This window comes from Littorina saxatilis, linkage group LG6, assembly GCF_037325665.1.
Source record: "Littorina saxatilis isolate snail1 linkage group LG6, US_GU_Lsax_2.0, whole genome shotgun sequence".
NCBI lineage: Eukaryota > Metazoa > Mollusca > Gastropoda > Littorinimorpha > Littorinidae > Littorina > Littorina saxatilis.
In genome coordinates, this window is record NC_090250.1 from 33,201,088 (window position 1) to 33,224,407 (window position 23,320).

Sequence of the window (23,320 nt, forward strand, 5' to 3'; positions counted from 1 at the left end):
CATATAATGTTAGTTTTACAAGTGCCTTGTGTTTTAGGAGCTCTGCTTCGTTCACCAGATGGTTAAATGATAGCCTTCCCGGACGTGTTCGAGTTTAAATAATACTGTATATAGAAGATGTGGAAGTCGCTTTGGTGCCTCTACTTTTTGAAAAGTTAGAACGGGTTTCTTTTCCAGTTTCGCGTGTTCATTTAAAAAAAGTCACGCATACTGGGAAAACTATTTTCATGCACGCTTACAATCTGTGCATGCACCTCTCTGTAGTGAACACATTGCTTGTGCAGAGTAAAACTTGGTTACAAATGTTACACTGGTTCTTCTTCCTCTTCTTCTTCTTCGTTCATGGGCTGAAACTCCCACGTTCACTCATGCTTTTTGCACGAGTGGATTTGTACGTGTATGACTGTTTTTACCCTGCCATTCGGGCAGCATACGCCGGTTTCGGGGGAGGCATGCTGGGTATTTTCGTGTTTCTTTAACCCATCGAACTCTGAAATGGATTACATGATTTTTTCCGTGCGCACTTGGTCTTGTGCTTGCGTGTACACACGAAGGGGAATAAGGCACTAGCAGTTCTACATTTAAGCTGACTGGTCCTTTTCTATATCCAAGGACAGGCGTGTCAAGAGAGAGAAAAACAAGTCGCGTAAGGCGAAATTACTACATTTAGTCAAGCTGTCGAACTCACAGAATGAAACTGAACGCAATGCCATTTTTCAGCAAGACCGTATACTCGTAGCATCGTCAGTCCACCGCTCATGGCAAAGGCAGTGAAATTGACAAGAAGAGCGGGGTAGTAGTTGCGCTAAGAAGGATAGCACGCTTTTCTGTACCTCTCTTTGTTTTAACTTTCTGAGCGTGTTTTTAATCCAAACATATCATATCTATATGTTTTTGGAATCAGGAACCGACAAGGAATAAGATGAAAGTGTTTTTAGATTGATTTGGACAATCTCTGCTCAAAAACTTCAAACCCTTTCCGACGAAAAAAACAACAACAACGCCCTTCTTTGACATAATGGCAAATACATGACTGACGTATCTTTCCATTGTTGCTGCTCAAATACTTCACTGAAAAAAGTTGCCGACAGATCGCCACCGGCTTCGTGTTGTAAAATTATAACTAATGCTGGTCCTAAGTTCTTTGAAGTTGAGACTATCCTGGCAGTTCTGCTATCATCCAACACAACCATCACCATTTTGATTTATGGAGCTGAAATTGTGTATAATTAAAGAATAAAGTAACATAAATGATACAGGTCAAGGCAGTGCCTGCTTCAAAGTGGTTGTGCAGTTGGTATGCATTAATGTCTGTATTCAGTCAATGTCGAAGTTTTGTCATAACTTCCGTAATTTTTATCATTGAAAATTGACATTTTGTATTATGTGAGAATGGACGATGATCTATCAAGAAATATAAAAATAAAGTGTGTAAGTGCTATGGACCACACACACACACACACACACACACACACACACACACACACACAGAGGAATGACTGGCTCCGCATCCGACTGACTGTGTTGGAACGAATGACTCCGTATCCGACATTGTTTTTTATCACTGAAGTTTGAAATTTTGTATAATGTAAGAACTGACGATGGAATGACTAGAAACATACATCATATAACAGCTATGAATCTCAGTAGCGTCCACTTAAAATTGGTAGCGCGCAGTTTTAGTCACTGCCGGATTTTGTCGGATTTGAGAGTAGCGCATTAGCTCGCCTAAAACCCGTCATAACTACTGAAATGTTCAACACTCAAGCTTGAAATTTTGTATTATGTAAGAATGGACAATGAACTATATAGACTATAAAAATAAATTATGTAAGTGTTATGGATCACCGGGTAGCGTCTACTTCAAAGTGGTAGCGCGCTGTTTAGTCAATGGAGGAAATCGTCGGATTTGAGAGTAGTGCATTATCTCTCCTTAAACTCGTCATAACTTCCGTATTTTTCATCATTGAAGTTTGAAATTTTGTATTATGTGAGAATGGACGATGAACTAACTAGAAATATAAAAATAAAGTATATAAGTGCTATGGTTCAGGGTAGCGCGTGCTGGCGCGTGCTAGCGCGTGCTGGCGCGTAGTTTAGTCGGACCCGTTTTAGCTAAATAATCATTATTTAGAAGCTCATGTGCTTAATAAGTAATTGTTTATAAACAATGTAAAACAATTCTAAATAATGTTTTGTTTACGTAAACCATTCATTATTTACCTAAACAATTCATTGTTTACGTAAATAATTCATTGTTTACGTAAATAATGATTTATTTAGCAACATTGCTGATTGTTTACAAACAATGTAAAATACGTCTAAATAATAAGAATAAGAATAAGAATACTTTATTATCTCATAGAGAAATTCAGGGGTGGTACATAACAATAATACAAACAAGACATTGATTTTACATAAAACATATAGCACTATATAACAGGGCAGGTTATAGAAACACCTCCCACATACCTCTCTAGACATTCCTTGCCTTGTTCTTACGCATTCAGACATGATATACGTAAACAATATATTATTTAGACTTATATTACATTGTTTATAAACAGTCAGCAATGTTGCTAAATAAATCATTATTTACGTAAACAATGAATTATTTACGTAAACAATGAATTGTTTAGCCAACACATTTTCCATTATTTAGGGGTTTCTTGGATTCGCTTCTGAACTACGTTTTATGTCTTGGAGATACCTTGTATTGAATTATAGTATATACACAAAGAAAAAAAATGAAGCTTAGAAGTCAATTCTTGATTTCCCTAAATAATGAAAACTGCTTTCCCTGAACAATGAATTGTTTAGGGAAAGCAGTTTTCATTATTTAAGCCTCGGTCATACAGGCGACTCAGTCGTTGCGATTCAGTCTTGCGATTCAGTCTTTGGCCGATCGCACATCACATCGTAGGCCATTGACCCGTCACACGATGAACGATAGACGAACGACTGGCGAACGATAACTCCACGCGAGCGGGGCGGAAGTGACGTGTCATAGTGAACACGGCAAACGCGCTTTGCGAGAGCAGACGCTAAATGTTCGAACGTCGCTCTACCTTTCTGAAAAATTCCTTTCAGCATTACGCCTTAGCAAGAAATAAAGTTCCCAGACAGCTGCAATTAATGTTTTCCGACCGCTGTACACGCCTAAAACGTCTCCTTTATATCTGAGTAAAAAACTGTTCTTCCAAAAAGTTTTGAATCGACGAAGAGACGCTGTACGCTACTGTCCGCCATTATTTTACGTCACGGCGTCAAGGCCGCAGCAACGCGTTCTGATTGGCTCTGTTGGCTCTGCCCCTGCGATTGACCGACGACTGGATCGCAGGAATAGAACATGTTCTAAACCTCAAAGCTACGAGGGAATCGCATGAGACTGAGTCGCAGACTTGTCGTAGCTGTTTTCTACGACTGAGTCGGCTGTGTGACAGGGTAAATCGCGCGACTCAGTCGCATGTGTGACAGCCCTCTTAGCGAATCTGCTAAATAATGCATTATATAGGTAAACAATGATTTATTTAGCAACTGCTCACTTTATCCATCCCAAAAATATTATTTTGTGAAATAATTGATTATTTGTGTAAACAATACATTATTTACGGAAACAATGAATTATTTACGTAAACAATGAATTATTTACGTAAACAATGAATTGTTTAGGTAAACAATGAATGGTTTACGTAAACCAAAAATTATTTAGAAATTTTTTACATTGTTTATAAACAATTACTTATTTAGCACATGAGCTTCTAAATAATGATTATTTAGCTAAAACTGGTGAACAAAAAACATGAAAAAGTATCCAAATAATTATTTGACAAACGGAATGCCATACTATCTGCCTTTACCGCCACAGCAGAATAACAATATAACTGTGTACTTGATTTTAGTCCAAAACAGGGAAACTGACAAGAAGTGTTGACAGAATTGAATGATTTTCCCTGAAATATACAACCGCGCATTATTCAATCGCCTGCGCGGGTAGACTGGTTGAGTGAATAGGATTCGATCAAACTTTCGCACAAAAACTCTTCTTTTCTTTGAATAACTGAAGAAAGGAGGAATAAAGAGAAGCTCGCATTTGTCATGATCCGCGAACTTCGACCATTATTTTTAATAATCACTGAGACTCGGCATGTAACCTCTACATCATGCACCGGGATATTATGTTCCGCAAAGTCAATAGTACCGCGAGCGCGCGCCCTTCATTGCACGCGGCCGGTGTAGACAGAGGGAAGTACTCCACGACAGATTTACTCCGGTGTAATAATCTCCACGGGTGGGGAACTGTTCCGTACCATGTCCGTTGGGAGCGACGTGTTCCGGTTGTGGATAGTCGCTATTTTTGCTATTGGTGTCTCCATTCAAGTTGTTGTGCTCGTTGTTGTTGTTGTTGTTGTTGTTGTTGTTGTTGTTGTTGTTGTTGTTGTTGTTGTTGTTGTTGTTGTTGTTGTTGTTTATGGTGGTGGTGATGATGGTGGTGGCGGCGGCAGTGTTGTAGCAGAGTGACGAGATTTTTCCTCCTGAGCGAGTTTTTGTAACAAAAGAAAGCAGTCACGAGGGAAAGACATGTGTACCAGCTTATCAAATGCAGAAAGGTTAGTCTGCACTGATGCAACACCGCCGGTGTAACACGAAATTTTTACTCCACGAAAAATGTACTCCGGAGTAAAAATTTCGTACAAAATTCTTACTCCGAGTAAATTTTTCGTACGAGAAAAGAACTCCCCAAGGCACGAAAAAATTATTCCCTCCACGAAATGTTTACTCCCCATTTTTACATTTAGTCAAGTTTTGACTAAATGTTTTAACGTAGAGGGGGGAATCGAGACGAGGGTCGTGGTGTATGTATGTCTGTGTGTCTGTGTGTGTGTGTAGAGCAATTCAGACTAAACTACTGGACCGATCTTTATGAAATTTGACATGAGAGTTCCTGGGTATGAAATCCCCAGACGTTTTTTTCATTTTTTCGATAAATGTCTTTGATGACGTCATATCCGGCTTTTCGTGAAAGTTGAGGCGGCACTGTCACGCTCTCATTTTTCAACCCAGTTGAAATTTTGGTCAAGTAATCTTCGACGAAGCCCGGACTTCGGTATTGCATTTCAGCTTGGTGGCTTAAAAATTAATTAATGACTTTGGTCATTAAAAATCTGAAGCATTTCAGCTTGGTGGCTTAAAAATTAATTTATGACTTTGGTCATTAAAAATCTGAAAATTGTAAAAAAAAAATTTTTTTATAAAACGATCCAAATTTACGTTCATCTTATTCCCCATCATTTTCTGATTCCAAAAACATATACATATGTTATATTTGGATTAAAAACAAGCTCTGAAAATTAAAAATATACAAATTATTATCAAAATTAAATTGTCCAAATCAATTTAAAAACATTTCATCTTATTCCTTGTCGGTTCCTGATTCCAAAAACATATAGATATGATATGTTTGGATTAAAAACACGCTCAGAAAGTTAAAACGAAGAGTGGTACAGAAAAGCGTGCTATCCTTCTCAGCGCAAGTACTACCCCGCTCTTCTTGTCAATTTCACTGCCTTTGCCGTGCGCGGTGGACTGACGATGCTACGAGTATACGGTCTTGCTGCGTTGCATTGCGTTCAGTTTCATTCTGTGAGTTCGACAGCTACTTGACTAAATGTTGTATTTTCGCCTTACGCGACTTGTTTTTACTTCCAGTAAAAAATCTCGTACGTGAAAATGGGATGTGGGCGAAGGGATAATGCCAATATGTGATCTCGCGCACACGAATGTCGCGCTACCCTCCTTCCACCCCTTCCACAACCAAGACTAACAGGGGACAAGGGAGTCAAAATTTCGTACACCTGGCATGGGAAGTTAAATTGCTCGTGTTAGGGTAAAGTAATTTATTCGGTTTTTATTCGTCAGGGGAGTAACATTTGTGTACGAAATGTTAACTCGGAACTCACCTGTCGTGGGGAGTAATTTTCTCTCGTGTAATGGGGGAGTGCTTTTTTTCGTAAAGGGAGTAACATTTTCGTACGAAATTTTTACTCCGGAGTAAAAATCTCGTGGGAGTAATTTTCTCGTGTTACACCCGCAATATTGATTCTTTGGCTCACTCCGCTTTCCCTGTTTATGCAAAGGCGACCATTGCTCAGGTAGGATGCTTTGCCGTTGTCTCTCAGTTTCGTTTATGTACCCCAGAATGCTAGGCGACTTACTTGGCTAGCTAGATTAGGACTGTATTTTTTTTCTCGCCAAACATTTCTTTTTCACTACTCTTTTGTGATCGTCCAGAACAGGAGTGGCGTTAAGAAATGTCTTGATACGTTGGCAGACCTGGGAACCCATACGATCAGTACGGTCAGTGGGAAAAAAATACGACGAGAAAAATTCCTAAACTACTTTTATTCACAAGCCCATCTTGAAGCCGATCCAGTATTTTGACACATGTTTACAGTTTTTGTCAGTAAAAATTGAAAAAAGGATTTGTTTTAAATATACACAAGAATTGAACGGTTCGCCGGAAAGTGCAGTGAGCCTGTCAAACAGTTGAAGTTGACGGATTTCTTTCGTCCTGTGTGAATTCATAAACACTGCAATGGATTGTAAACACTGCAATGGATTTTAATCTTTTTTGTAGGGAATTAAAGTGTACAACAAAATAATGAACTGTAGCAGACGACAAAACTGCCGACTCTGACTGAACCGTCTACTTCGTCCGCCGCGCACTACAGTGGCTTTTTTTTAAGGTATGGCACTGTTTTATCTTCTTTATCTTGCTTTTTAAAAAAAAAAGTGATCAGTTTGATCATTTTCGTTATCGCGAAAAAACGTTAACTCGAAAAAAAATATTGGTCCCTTTCATTTCGTGTAAAGCGATCTCGACTGTATAGGTAAACTTAGTTAACGATGTGGCGGACGCGTGTGAAGCATGTTTGAATCATGGATGTTCAAATGCTGTGTGGAGTACGTTCATTTTTCTGAAAATACACCAAGTTTGTTTGAGAATAAGTGCAAAACAGGGGTTCCCAGGTCTGCGTTGGTTTTGCATGGTGTGAATCGGCGCTTTCTCATTTATTTAGCGACAGTATCACAGCGCTGCGAGTCATTGAGACAGACAGCAAGCCAGAATACAAAACGCTAACCAAATCACACGGACTGACAAACAAACAAAAACCGTATAGTTTGACCCTGTTTCTTATCAGTAGTAACAATGACCACAGACAGGTAGGGAGATAAGAAGTGTTGTTTTTGTTGTTGTTGTTTTTTTAACGCCCAGCCGACCACGAAGGGCCATATCAGGGCCACCAAGCTGAAATGCAATACCGAAGTCCGGCCTTCGTCGAAAATTGCTTGGCCAAAATTTCAATTCATTTGATTGAAAAATGAGGGTGTGACAGTGCCGCCTCAACTTTTACAAAAAGCCGGATATGACGTCATCAAAGGTATTTATCGAAAAAAAGAAAAAAAATGTCCGGGGATATCATTCCCAGGAACTCTCATGTCAAATTTCATAAAGATCGGTCCAGTAGTTTGGTCTGAATCGCTCTACACACACACACACGCACAGAGAGACAGACAGACACACACACACACACACACGCACACACACACACACATACACCACGACCCTCGTCTCGATTCCCCCTCTACGTTAAAACATTTAGTCAAAACTTGATTAAATGTAAAAAAAGACCCCATTTCTACGCAAAGGAACTCATTACATTACAACGGCCAGATTACTCCGCGGACCCAACCTTTCTTCGTTATCGATCCGCGAAAAAAAGCAGAAACCTTGCGCATTTTTTCAGCGCTGCCGTTTTTACATTTAGTCAAGTTTTGACTAAATGTTTTAACGTAGAGGGGGAATCGAGACGAGGGTCGTGGTGTATGTGTGTGTGTGTGTGTGTGTGTCTGTCTGTCTGTCTGTCTGTGCGTGTGTGTGTGTGTAGAGCGATTCAGACTAAACTACTGGACCGATCTTTATGAAATTTGACATGAGAGTTTCTGGGAATGATATCCCCGGACGTTTTTTTCTTTTTTTTTGATAACTACCTTTGATGACGTCATATCCGGCTTTTTGTAAAAGTTGAGGCGGCACTGTCACACCCTCATTTTTCAATCAAATTGATTGAAATTTTGGCCAAGCAATCTTCGACGAAGGCCGGACTTCGGTATTGCATTTCAGTTTGGTGGCTTAAAAATTAATTAATGACTTTGGTCATTAAAAATCTGAAAATTGTAAAAAAAATAATTTGTTTTTAAAACGATCCAAATTTACGTTCATCTTATTCTTCATCATTTTCTGATTCCAAAAACATAAAAATATGTTATATTTGGATTAAAAACAAGCTCTGAAAATTAAGAATATAAACATTATTATTAAAATAAAATTTCCGCAATCGATTTAAAAACAATGTCATCTTATTCCTTGTGGGTTCCTAATTCCAAAAACATATAGATGTGATATGTTTGGATTAAAAACACGCTCAGAAAGTTAAAAAGAATAGAGATAAAGAAAAGCGTGCTATCCTTCTCAGCGCAACTACTACCCCGCTCTTCTTGTCAATTTCACTGCCTTTGCATCGAGCGGTGGACTGACGATGCTACGAGTATACGCTCTTGCTGTAAAAATGCAGTGAGTTCAGTTTCATTCTGTTAGTTCGACAGCTTGACTAAATGTTGTAATTTCGCCTTACGCGACTTGTTCATTTTTCTGTGCATCTGTCAATCACAAAAGGGCTTGGAGGGGAAAAGAACGTCGCATAGACGTGTTAGAAGAGAGAGTGAGAGTCCCAATAAGTAAATATTTTCAAAAAACACCTTTCACTGTATTTTCTTCTTCCTCTTCCACATGTGTATTTGTGTGTGTGTTTGTGTGTGTGTGTGTGTGTGTGTGTGTGTGTGTGTGTGTGTGTGTGTGTGTGTTTGTTTGTGTGTGTGTGTGGTGTGTGTGTGTGTGTGTGTGTTATGTTTGATTTCCATTTATGTTCCTACTTTCTTCTTTCTTTGTGTCTGATTTTGTAAAGTGTGTTGTCCTCCTTATGAGTGTTCAAACTTGTTCTATCTTCTTTATGACGTATTGTGCTCACCTACTCTTTTTACATTTAGTCAAGTTATGACTAAATGTTTTAACATCGAGGGGGGAATCGAGACGAGGGTCGTGGTGTATGTGCGTGTGTCTGTGTGTGTGTGTGTGTGTGTGTGTGTGTGTGTGTGTGTGTGTGTAGAGCGATTCAGACTAAACTACTGGACCGATCTTTATGAAATTTGACATGAGAGTTCCTGGGTATGAAATCCCCGAACGTTTTTTTCATTTTTTTGATAAATGTCTTTGATGACGTCATATCCGGCTTTTCGTGAAAGTTGAGGCGGCACTGTCACGCCCTCATTTTTCAACCAAATTGGTTGAAACTTTGGTCAAGTAATCTTCGACAAAGCCCGGACTTCAGTATTGCATTTTAGCTTGGTGGCTTAAAAATTAATTTATGACTTCGGTCATTAAAAATCTGAAAATTGTAAAAAAAAAAAAAAAATTTATAAAACGATCCAAATTTACATTCATCTTATTTTCCATCATATTCTGATCCCAAAAACATATAAATATGTTATATTTGGATTAAAAACAAGCTCTGAAAATTAAATATATAAAAATTATTATCAAAATTAAATTGTCGAAATCAATTTAAAAACACTTTCATCTTATTCCTTGTCGGTTCCTGATTCCAAAAACATATAGATATGATATGTTTGGATTAAAAACACGCTCAGAAAGTTAAAACAAAGAGAGGTACAGAAAGGCGTGCTATCCTTCTTAGCGCAACTACTACCCCGCTCTTCTTGTCAATTTCACTGCCTTTGCCATGAGCGGTGGACTGACGATGCTACGAGTATACGGTCTTGCTGAAAAATGGCATTGCGTTCAGTTTCATTCTGTGAGTTCGACAGCTACTTGACTAAATGTTGTATTTTCGCCTTACGCGACTTGTTTTATATTTAGTCAAGTTTTGACTAAATATTTTAACATAGAGGGTGGAATCGAGACGAGGGTCGTGGTGTATGTGTGTGTGTGTGAGTGTCTGTCTGTCTGTCTGTGTGTGTGTGTGTAGAGCGATTCAGACTAAACTACTGGACCGATCTTTATGAAATTTGACATGAGAGTTCCTGGGTATGAAATCTTCATACGTTGTTTTCATTTTTTCAATAAATGTCTTTGATGACGTCATATCCGGCTTTTCGTGAAAGTTGAGGCGGCACTGTCACGCTCTCATTTTTCAACCAAATTGGTTGAAATTTTGGTCAAGTAATCTTCGACGAAGGCCGGGGTTTGGTATTGCATTTCAGCTTGGTGGCTTAAAAACTAATGAGTGAGTTTGGTCATTACAAATCTGAAAATTGTAAAAAAAAACAAACAATTTTTATAAAACGATCCAAATTTACGTACATCTTATTCTCCATCATTTTCTGATCCCAAAAACATATAAATATGTTATATTTGGATTAAAAACAAGCTCTGAAAATTAAAAATATAAAAATTATTATCAAAATTAAATTGTCCAAATCAATTTAAAAACACCTTCATCTTATTCCTTGTCGGTTCCTGATTCCAAAAACATATAGATATGATATGTTTGGATTAAAAACACGCTCAGAAAGTTAAAACGAAGAGAGGTACAGAAAAGCGTGCTATCCTTCTCAGCGCAAGTACTACTCCGCTCATCTTGTCAATTTCACTGCCTTTGCCGTGCGCGGTGGACTGACGATGCTACGAGTATACGGTCTTGCTGCGTTGCATTGCGTTCAGTTTCATTCTGTGAGTTCGACAGCTACTTGACTAAATGTTGTATTTTCGCCTTACGCGACTTGTTATTTATTTTTTATTTTTTATTCCGTGTTGATAAATAGCCTGTGCGAGGTAAACGGTCGTGATGCTCGCTTTGGTCTCTTTATCACATGTCACAACAAAGCTGTGCACTTTGTCCTTAATTGAATAATGTACACTCCCATCAGTGACTTTGTCTTTGATCCATTCGTGACTTTAAGTGTTTTAATGCAATATAACATTTGATATTGTTCTTGCATCTGTGTTAAAACTTTAGTTTAGATTGACTGTTAAAGGTCTCTCCTCCATACTGATTGCCACGTCTGGGGGTGATTAAATTCACAAAATATCTTCACAACTTTTATTCTTAAAACGAGCATTTGATAATTATTAGCAATGTTACAACCGAACACTTCGTCGTGTAATGTCAAGTATAAAACTGTAATCCACAGGGATATATATTTTCATGTCTATATAGCCCTAATTACATACTACATGTGTACTGTACTCTATAATGGAAGTTCGTCAGTCCCACTTTATAACCTCGTTTGATCGGAGCGAGAGAGAGAGAGAGATGGAGATTGAGAGAGAGATGGAGAGAGAGAGAGAGAGAGAGAGAGAGGGAGAGAGAGGGAGAGAGAGCGAGAGAGGGAGAGAGAGAGAGCGAGAGAGGGAGAGAGAGAGAGCGAGAGAGAGGGCGAGAGAGAGAGAGATAGAAAGAAAGAAAGAGAGAGAGAGAGAGAAAGAGAAAGAGAGAGAAAGAGAGAGAGAAAGAGAGAGAGAGAGCGAGAGAGAGAGAAAGAGAGAGAGAGAGAGAGAGAGAGAGAGAGAGAGAGAGAGAGAGAGAGAGAGAGAGAGAGAGAGAGAGAGAGAGAGATTTGTGTTGATATTGTCGTCCTAATCTTGGCTATTAAGAGTGGACTATTTGCGCCTCGATATTTTATTTATGCTCTTACGTTTTATTTTGTTACATTTAGTCAAGTTTTGACTAAATGTTTTATGTTTATCGTCTCTTTAGCATTTCAATGCTATTCGAGACAGATACAAGTTAGTTTCCTTTTTTAGTTCACGTGGTAACTTCTATGCTTAAAACTATTTACAATCAGGTTTGTTTGTTTAACGCCCAGCCGACCACGAAGGGCCATATCAGGGCGGTGCTGCTTTGACATATAACGTGCGCCACACACAAGACAGAAGTCGAAGCACAGGCTTCATGTCTCACCCAGTCACATTATTCTGACACCGGACCAACCAGTCCTAGCACTAACCCCATAATGCCAGACGCCAGGCGGAGCAGCCACTAGATTGCCAATTTTAAAGTCTTAGGTATGACCCGGCCGGGGTTCGAACCCACGACCTCCCGATCACGGGGCGGACGCCTTACCACTAGGCCAACCGTGTCGGTTACAATCAGGTCTATCACTGTAAAAAAGAAGGTTCTAAAACGTCATCACTTTCACAATATACGAACTGAAAAGAAAAGAAAAATATCATAGTTATGTCATCGATCTTCATGGAGTAAATATATCAGAGCAGCTTAATCAACATCGCACATGTCTTTCTTCTGTTGTAAATAACAGCCATCAGATGAGGCGTGGGTTTCAGAAACTGCTGTCATCACTGTCACTGTCACTTACGTCGGAAATGTTAATAATAACGAGAGCAATGGTACTGGATGTTGTCCTGATAACAATAGACACGCTCCAGGGTACGACTACACATGCTATCTACCCATATCTTGTCCAAATAGAACACAATTCTGCCTTCTTCGCGGTGTTTCTTCAAGTTCCTGAGAAGGTGAATGCGTTTTTCTACAATGTCTTTTGATGTTAACTGAACCAATGTCTTTCCTGTCAATCCATACCATTACGAAATCTCAATTAATTTTGTGCAAGGATTTCCACAAAGCGTATTTTGATAGAGTAAGATTGTGTTTTTATCTCTGCTGTTCCCAAAGACCCGACAGCAATGAACATTCATTGTTTGGTATCATTTCCACTATGATGCATTTAATTAAACACAAGTCACATGAATCAACTTAAAAAGAAATGACGTTGATGCCGCTACCGGCGATGTCACCATTGTCCGTAGATTCGTTGAGTGCGCGATTCGGTTATCACCTGTGGCGGGGTAAAAACGGTCATAGACGTAAAAACCCACTCGTGCAAAAAGCATGTGTGAACGTTTGAGTTTCAGCCCATGAACAAAGAATGATTAAAAGAAGAAGTTTTGCACCAGGATAATCACCGATTGTCTAGCATCCCCGCTACTGAAATGAATACCCGGATTGAGTTATTGCGACTTGTGTTACAAAAACAATTAAAGCCAGTATGTTTGTCTCTATCCAGGTTAAAGAGTGTGACTAGAAATGTATACAGAGTGTTCATGAAGGAATCTAATCAAAAGAGGACCCCTTTCGCGTGAGGACACGTCGACATACAGACATACTGGGTTTTTTTTTTTAACGCAAGTCGCAATAAGCAAAACGTATGGAACGATGTAACTTGACACTTTTCTTGCAACATTGAGGTTTGAGATGCGACGGAAAAAAGCAGACATAAAAAATGAATTAAAAAAAGGACAACGAAATGGAAGGGTAACGAAGAAATAAACGGACTTAACCCATATTCTTGCCGACTTAACTCGGCTTGAGGCCTTCGCAAGGGGGCAATAGACCTCTCAGTAAGTAGTTTTAATGGAGAAATAATGTGCATGCTTGCCTGAAAAAATATTTTCTTTAAAAAAAATGCAATGGTCCAATTACCCTCAGTCATTTGGTATCTACAAATATGACAGTGACTCAACACTTCTTGAGATAAAGGGGGAAATCGAAATACATGTACCAATGGGTCTCAAATGAGCTATAACTCAATCCGTATATTCATTTCAGTAGCGGCCCGTCTCTCCAAAGAAAAGTTATATGGGGATTTCTTACTGAGACCGTATTTTCATCAATAACTCAAGTCGGATTACAAAAAAAAGTCAGTGGTGGCCCGTCTCTCCCCGCCCCCGTGTGAAATCAAGTGAGGAGATTCCATTGAACCTACAGAAGACACAATCCCAGGCGCTATAGAATAATGGTGCATTCATTTGAAGACTGAGCGACCTGCGCAACCATAGCAACGGCCAAATCAATACTCGTTGCCATTGAGTCAGTGAAGCGAGGAAGAATAACCGTTTCAAACACAGGTTAAACAAGTCGCGTAAGGCGAAATTACTACATTTAGTCAAGCTGTCGAACTCACGGGATGAAACTGAACGCACTGTATTTTTTCACCAAGACAGTACAGCTCCGTCAATCCCCGCGTGAAGGAAATCGCTCACCTCCCACGTGCAAAACGTAGTGATATTGACACGCCAGATTAGCGCAGTAGCCTATTGTGCTAAGCAGGAAAGCGCGCTTTTCTGTATTCTTGTTAACTTTCTGAGCTTGTTTTGAATACAACCTATCATATCTATATGTTTTTCGAATCAGGAAATGATAAAGAATAAGATGAAATCATTTTTGGATCGATTTCTTACATTTTAATCGTAAGATTAATTAATCTATTTTCGTTAATTTTGATCACATTTTAAGAGTAAACATGACATATGTATATATTTTTAGATTCAGAATGTGATGAAAAATACGATGCAATCAATTTTAAATCTGTTTGCGAAAAATCGATTTTAATGACAACTTTAATGAGCAAACTTATTAATCATTTTTAAGCCTCCAAGCTGAAATGCAATACCAAAGTCCGGACTACGTCGAAGATTACTTGACCAAAATTTCAACCAATTTGGTTGAAAAATGAGAGCGTGACAGTGCCGCCTCAACTTTCCCGAAAATTAAAAATGCGAATGTCCAACACACACACACACACACACACACACACACACACACACACACACACACACACACACACATACCTAAAGTGTGGATGGTTACCTAAGAGGCGGCACTGGGTGTAGTGCCTTTCTAGTGCACTTGCACTACAACAGCACTGGGTGCAGTACTCGCTCCGGCATCGAAGAATTTTGCACTATAAAATGCACAAAATTTGACCTATTTCGTCGCCTATAGAGGACGGAAAGAATGTCATTTTGAACATTGTTATGACATTCTTTCCGTCAAAAAAGTCAATTTAACGGTGTTAAATGAAGCGACCATCCACACAATTAGGTTGCCATCCAGAGTTTAGGTTGCCATCCACGTGTGGATGGTTGCCTTATGGTGATTTAGGCAACCAAACCTGTGGAAACGGGGGCACACACACACACACGTACACACACACACACACACACACACACCTCTGCTTAAAAGTCACTGTTGATATTAGATATATACACAGACATGATCACTGTGATTAGAGCTTCACAAATATGCCAAACGAATATCAGGTAAACTAAAGTAAAACTTAGGTAAACGTGTCTTTTTTGTTATACCTTGTTTTGCACGAGAAACGTCACGGGGGCGAGTTGGCACTGCTTGCGGGGGCGAGTTGGCACTGCTTGCGGGGGCGAGTAGACAGGCACCCTAAACACATTAAAAGCCAGTATAGACGGTGAAGTCGGCTACTTCAAAGCGGGGGCGAGATAGGAGGGGACGAATCGGTACCTCGCCGTAGAAATCGCTAGCAGTGCTAATTTGCATGTTTGAAAAGCTCCTTTAGTCGGCACAGACATGAATAATTGTCCTCGTTTTTGTTGAGAGTATATTTGGCAGCTGCATAGGATCATGCAGTACAGGTTATTTTGCTTCTCTTAACAACTAGATGTTATCTTTTGAAGCCTTTGGCTAAAAATCTTTATTTCTGGATGTAGCAGGGGAGAAAAATTTTGCAATTTGGGTGACGGCGATATGCATGTTTTGTTCTGGCAAGATGGCTGGCTAAACTGGGGAACGTCCCACTAGTCCGAGGGTTCACTAGTCTGAGTGTTCACTACGAGGGTTCACTAGTCCGAGGGTTCACTAGTCCGAGGGTTCACTAGTCCGAGTGTTTACTATAGACGCTTGATTTTCCAGTTATTATACCGCCCCTTAAAAGGCGGTATATAGGTTTCACTGTGTGTGTGTGTGTGTGTGTGTGTGTGTGTGTGTGTGTGTGTGTGTGTGTGTGTGTGTGTGTGTGTGTGTCCGCAAATAGATATCCGATGTTTGAGAACCGATTTCAATGAAATTATGTGTGAGGCTGTAGTACAACCCAGGCTCGATCCTCTCCATAATTCAGGTCGGTGGGATAACTAATTGACCCTCACGGGCAAAAGGAAACCCGAGGTACTATATAATAATATCCCATGACCTCCCTTCTTTGTCTCTGTTACTTCAGTATGGGTATATATGTTGTATTTTTATAGCTCAATAAATACATCATGGACTCCAAAAAATATATGAAAGTGCAGATTCCGATTTGGGCAAAGAACTACTTTCCTCCCGACCTTTGACCTCGCGCCGAACAATGTGACACATTTGTATGAAGTTTCAAAATCGTATTGCACGGCTCAGAAAACCATATCAGTTGCACGCAAAAATGAATCTCAGAACTGATCTGATGTATGAGATGCAATAAGCAAACGTTTCTTTCATTATGAAAGCAATGCAGGTCGAAAAAAACGAACATTCAACTTACAAGATACCCAGATGCTAGCGAACCAAAACAAAAACACGAGTACCCTCCCTTGCATCGTTAGCAGACGACTTTTGAGAATCTGTCAGTAGTGTGTTTTGGTGTGCGTCTTCAGTTTCTCTGGCAGTGTCGGTGTGGGAACTGACAGAAGCTAGGGAGCACAGATAATAGAAGCACTGTCACATAGACTAATCACACAATCAATACACATTTGGCTCATGTTTTAAATGACAGTTTCGAGTTTGTTAGTCAAACTCAAAGCAACAACACTGTCACTGGTGACATGCGTAGCGAGACCGAGAAGCGTTCTTACCTGGCACGGTTTGGCTTCGCTATCAAACATCGGCTGTTTCACGTGTTTTGCGAGCAAGTCTACTCTTTTGCCTGGTTCTGCAGTAAGTCCACATTGGCGATGAAGGTATCTAAGAACTTAACATGTGTGTATTTTTCCGTAATCCAGTCATATTCCTTCAAAATGCAATCAATCGGCGGTGACAAACGTGTCAGCAATTCGCGACTTCACCAACTCGGTCCCGTTTTGCTCACACCCATACCAGTTTTAAGTTCATCCATGCAAACACACTCGCAAAACAGTTTATCACGTAGATACATTTCAAATAGGGAGCAAATGGTTAAATCTAAACCTACATATTTGTTCCCTAAAATTTGCTTCTCTGTCAATAAGCCTAATTGTATAATAACACGTTCGAGAAAAACAACGTGGAATCGATTCTGAATCGAGTAAGCCAAATGGGTCCCAAACCCGTTTCGCCCGTTCTGCCGACCTGAAACGCAAAACAAAAGAATTGTGCGCTTCAACTAAATTAATTTCTATACGACTTCATTACTTTCTTGCAACTTATGAACCTTTACTTAAAGCTTTTAAATGGTCTGAAAGTAGTGTTACTGCGTACTTATCGATGCACTCATTCGTTTTATTTTTTCAGCGACGGTCACTTAGTAAGTTAAGGTTGCAAAAGGGCTAAGTCTCGCTGGCAACACTGTTTTACACTCCACAGATCGCAACAGTGCCGCTAGTAGTCTACACTTTGTGTTTGATGGTAGAATGGGATATACAGATTACAACACTCGTGTCTCCCGATGATATTCATCCGCTGGGTCTTGACTGAAATACAAGCCATATAAAAAACCACGAGTGTTGTAACCTATACATATATGACTAAAAACTGTAGGCTGTTCGATCACGTAATTGTCCAGTCGGGGCGGTATCCTGATAAATTTAATATCCTTTCTTCAGTCAAAATATAAATAACTAAGTTTCTTGGGGGAAATAGTCTGAGATTTCTTCAGTCAAAATATAAAACACCACATTATCTTTTTGAATGAAAACAACTCAGTGTTTTTATGAGAATATTCTTCGATTTGGTTCCCACAGCAGTGAAAAACACGCACGCACACACACGCACATCCACGCACACATACGCACACAAAATAAAAACAAATCAAATTGAATATCCTTTATTCAAGCGTCTATAGTGAACCCTCGGACTAGTGAACCCTCGGACTAGTGAACCCTCGGACTAGTGGACCCTCGGACTAGTGAACCCCTCTGTGATATACATGTACACATTTTTGGTACTCGTTTTAGAGACATATATGATCCTTTATTTGTCAACATCTATATGACGTGTTTTTTTCTCATCATTTCTGAACAAATCTTACCAAGACCTTTTTAACGAGGTGCTACATAGCACTGCTTGAATGCCTTTTGACTACTCTGATATTTAACCGCCAATGATGACGCAGCTAGGGGTTTTCTGGGTCGGGTACTTCCATGACACGGTGCTTCGACTGAACAGCATATGAACCCGTTCAAATTTCTCCTTGGCACAAGATTTAAAAGATAAAACGGATATTTTCTGCATAAAAATGTGCAACATTTCTTTTCACGTGTAGCCTACCAATATTGGATTTTTTTATTACTCGTATTATACTGGAAATGAACGTGTGTTTTTCGTCAAGAAAGGAATGTCTCACAATGGCTGCTTTCAAGTAGCTGCATGATGTTCAGCAAACTAATATAACAAACAAATAGACAAGAACAAACAGCAAGTTATGGTTTGGAAATATACATTTATTGTTTCAGACATACAGGGTGACCCCCAAAATGCAACCCTTGAAAATAACTTCTGCATCTGTTCAACGAACTTCTTCATATTTGGTGCACATTAGTTTCAGCTTATGCATTTAATCATATCACAATGTTTCCAATTTATAGGTCTAGTGGTCTGATTTTTGTGTTCTTTCACAAAAAATATGTAAATTCAGGAATCGGCTGAAAAGTAGGAAGTTTGACATTGAGCAGTACCCACTCTTACCTGATTTAAACCTTCCAGACTTTTACCTTTGGAAATATCTGAAGGTCCAAGTATACAAAAACACCACAGGTCATTGGTGATCTTAAAACATAAAAAATAGCCAATTTGGAAGGTTGAAATAGCGCGAGTATGTTTACCGCTCAGTGTCAAACCTCCTACTTTTCAGCCGATTCCTGAATTTGGATATTATATTTGAACTAGCACAAAAATTAAACCAATTGACCGATATATTTCAAACGTAAAGATATGATCATGCATAAGTTGACGTTAGTGTACACTTGATATCAAGTAGTTCGTTGAACAGATGCAGCAGTTCTTAGAACTTGTATGGGTTGCAGTTATTTTGGGTCACCCTGTATTACTTACTGCCCATTGTGCCGGTTGACATGTAGGGCAGCGGTCACCCTGTATACCAGATGCAATATAATCTTAATTTGATGGAAAATGATTGTTGTATTTTTTTCTGCAAGTAGGTTCACCGCCCTCTGAGACAGTATTCTCAGAATGACCCATAAATGATGTCCTTTATCCCTGCCATTACCGCTTTCAGACGTAAGCTCGACACGAAAAAAGCACGACGCGACATAAGCTCGACACCAAAAAAGCTCGACGCGATAAGCTCGACACGACAAATGCTCGACACAGTCCGCGCCCGCACCTTGATCTTGTTGAAACACTATCAGGCCCCCTGTGAGAGCCAGCCACTGCGAGCGCGCCCTCTCACGGCACATTCAGTGGGGGGGTGTCTTATCGCAGGCTGGCGTCACAGGGGTGCAAAACAATATCGTATTATCGTGACTTAATATTTAAATGGCTTTTTAGTCTTTCTCTTACCTGTAGTGTTCACACAAGAACAGTATGTTTTTTTGTTTTTTTTGTTTTTTTGTTTTACTGTCCTGTGTGTGCGTGAATGACAGTAAATGTTTTTTCTACCCTTACTTATCACCCTGAACATAGTGTACATATCATCATCATCACCCTGAACATAGTGTACATATCATCATCATCACCCTGAACATAGTGTACATATCATCATCATCACACTGAACATAGTGTACATATCATCATCATCACCCTGAACATAGTGTACATATCATCATCACCCTGAACACCGGCACGGTGGCCTAGTGGTAAGGCGTCCGCCCCGTGATCGGGAGGTCGTGGGTTCGAACCCCGGCCGGGTCATACCTAAGACTTTAAAATTGGCAATCTAGTGGCTGCTCCGCCTGGCGTCTGGCATTATGGGGTTAGTGCTAGGACTGGTTGGTCCGGTGTCAGAATAATGTGACTGGGTGAGACATGAAGCCTGTGCTTCGACTTCTGTCTTGTGTGTGGCGCACGTTATATGTCAAAGCAGCACCGCCCTGATATGGCCCTTCGTGGTCGGCTGGGCGTTAAGCAAACAAACAAATCACCCTGAACATAGTGTACATATCATCATCTGGCGAACCGGACTCTTATCCTTTAACAAAAGGTGGTCCTAAGTTTTTATCAATTTTTTGAAATAAATATATTATTCCTTTATTGGCCCATCCCCATCCCAAGTTGTGATAACCTATCCTCCTGTACATTTTTACCCAGAGGCTTTTAGAAAAGAAGATAGCGGGTCCGACACAAAGCTCGGGAGATAGAAGATGAAGCACAAGCGCGCACACAAGTAGTCCAGTTGCATAGTGTCGGATTGTTATATATATATATATATATATATAGGCTTATATATAACGCCATAATGTCATTACAGTTGTAGTTGTTATCCGTTGTGTTCAAAGCGTGTGTTGGTTCTGTTTTGTTTCAGAAAGGGACAGGACACTGAAGCATGGCCGTAACCCTTAGAAACGTGAGGGTCAAAACCCTCGTTGTCCTCATCGTCCTCCTCGCTACCTGTTTCTTCTTCTTTGGATTTAAGGTGGGTGCATTTTTGTTCTCATCAAACACACATACACACACACACACACACACACACACACACACACACACACACATACACACACACGCACGCATTAACGCACGCACACGCACACACACACACACACACACACACACACAAAATGACAACTACACAAAGAAAGTGACTGCACCCGTGCACACTTACACCCACACACACACGCACGCACGCACTGGCACGCACATATCGAAAGCCGTTTGGCTCATAAACTATACGCGCGTAAGAAATAATAAATACGCGTGTAAGAAATTATTTATTACGCGCGTATGAATCATTTTTTACGCGCGTATGAAATATTTAATACGGGCGTATTTATTATTTATTAAATACGCGCGTATTTATTATTTATTAAATACGCGCGTATTTATCATTTATTACGCGCGTTATAAATGTAGTTACGTACGTAGTCACGTGGTTAAGCGACTCAAAATCTCACCCTGACTAGGAATCCACATGAAAAACACTCAGCGTCTTCACCGCCTCGATTTGAACATCACAAGATGGCGGGAGTAATGTTGATATATATATATCTTCTAGTTATACATAAAGTCTACAGTCGTCGACACAATCTGGCGTGGCTTCTTTACATGAAAAGCGCTGCAAAAAGAGTCAAAACAAACATGGTTTTGGGTGAATTAGGTCAGTTCCCTGTAAGTAGTCAAGCGAAATGTCGTATGTTGAATTTTTGGTACAAACTTGCATTTTCTAATGATTCTGACAAACTTTCTTGTGTGACATATCGTTTTTTGTTTAAAATGTATGAATCTGGTGTATACAAGTCAAAATTTCTGCTTTCTGTCCATGGTGTTCTAAATGAGTTAGGCTTTAGTGATTTTTGGCACAATCAAACTAGCGATAATGTAACGGATGGTGGTTATTTCAATACTTTCAAAGCACTGATGAAAAATAGGCTACAAGACCAATTTGTCCAAACCTGGCATTCAGAAATAGATAACAATGAGTTTTATTATAATTATAGAATGTATAAAGAGAATTTTGAGTTTGAAAAGTACTTGTCTATCCTGCCGGTTAATTTAGCAAACGCTGTTTTAAAATTTAGAACACTGAATCATAAATTGCCTATACAAAAAGGTAGGACTCTTGGTGTTCCCAGACAAGACAGAATCTGTCACAAATGTTCATCAGGTGACCTTGGGGACGAGTTCCATTATATTTGTGTATGTCCTTTTTTTACCAATTATAGAAAACAGTTGTTACAGGTGCTATTATTATGCCCGCCCCACTTGTCATGGACTGTTTGAGAAGCGAGTAAAGTTTAATTCTCTTTTAGCTTTATACTCCGATATCTGTGTTGTTTGTAATAGTATTTTTGTCCTGATGTTAACTCACCCTCCACCCCCCCCCCTCCCCCTTCCCCCCATTTTCCATAGTAAAGAAATGTATGTAATCACTTTGCACTTGTAGTGTTTTATTATTATTATTATTATTATTATTATTATTATTATTATTATTATTATTATTATTATTATTATTATTAATTATTATTATTGTTGAATTGTTTCTTGTATTGTTTTTGCTCTCCCTCACCCCTCAACTCCCTTTTCTGTACATAGTCTGATTTCTTTTTGTTTTAGTTCCTTTTATTTGGTGTTGAATGAAATGTGTTTTTACTGTGTTTTTTAATTTTCCATGTACCCTCACGGGGTTTTATTGGAATAATAAAACTTGACTTGACTTGAACTTGTCAACCGACGTTTTGCGGAGAGAGTTCAACAACGTTGTTGAAAATCAAACCCGGGCTAGAACAGCACTGGAGATATAAGAGTGTTATCCTCACGATCCCCACGATCTACACCGATATTTGTCGCTTTGCAAGTCGTATATTTTACGATTCAAGTTTTGTTGCCCCGCGGATTTCTTACGCGCGTGTTAATTATTTAGTACGCGCGTATTAATTATTGAGTACGCGCGTGTTAATCATTTCTTACGCGCGTATGAATCAATCATTACGCGCGTATTAATTATTTAGTACGCGCGTATGAATCATTTCTTACGCGCGTATGAATTATTTGTTACGCGCGTATGAATTATTTATTACGCGCGTATAGGTTATGAGCCAAACGGCTTTCCATACGCACACACGCACGCATGTACAGAGTGCACGTGGTTTCCATTGGCAGGCAGCTTCTTTTTTGACGGCGATTTCTTGCTGTGACAGGGGTGAGCTTACGCGTATACTTTCAACCTTTGTTGTGCATAGTTGTCTAATATAATATCTAACATAAACTATCATGACGTTGAAAAAGGTACTGGTTTATCATTGTAATATGTTGATTCTCAGGAAATGCAAATAATTGAAAAGAATAATTCCCTCACCCCCCACCACCAAAAAACCCCAAGAAGTCGCGTAAGCCGAAAATGCAACATTTAGTCAAAATTGAGACTATTTTGTACATGTGTGTATATATACGCAGGTGTACCACAGTCACACTTATGTGTGTGTGTGTGTGTGTGTGTGTGTGCCTTGGTGGCCAGCAAAATGGGCAGTGGTCGCACGTGACGTCTTCAGTGCTGCATAGTTAATAGCGGGGGGGGGGGGGGGAATCTCTTGTGCACATGCTCCGTTGTTTGATCTTCACACACACAC

The 23,320-nt window shown here is 39.6% G+C and overlaps 1 protein-coding gene across 2 annotated transcripts in view; it reads left to right on the forward strand.

The window, feature by feature from the left end:
- Positions 1-6,121: 6,121 nt before the first annotated feature.
- Positions 6,122-23,320, forward strand: part of LOC138968168 (uncharacterized) — a 44,769-nt gene continuing 27,570 nt past the window's right edge. For both annotated transcript variants that reach the window (XM_070340726.1, XM_070340725.1), the window contains exons 1-2: positions 6,122-6,152; positions 20,563-20,673. In XM_070340726.1, coding sequence (XP_070196827.1) covers positions 20,584-20,673 — 90 coding nt within the window. In that variant the 5' untranslated portion in view covers positions 6,122-6,152; positions 20,563-20,583. The remainder of the gene's footprint in view (positions 6,153-20,562; positions 20,674-23,320) is intronic.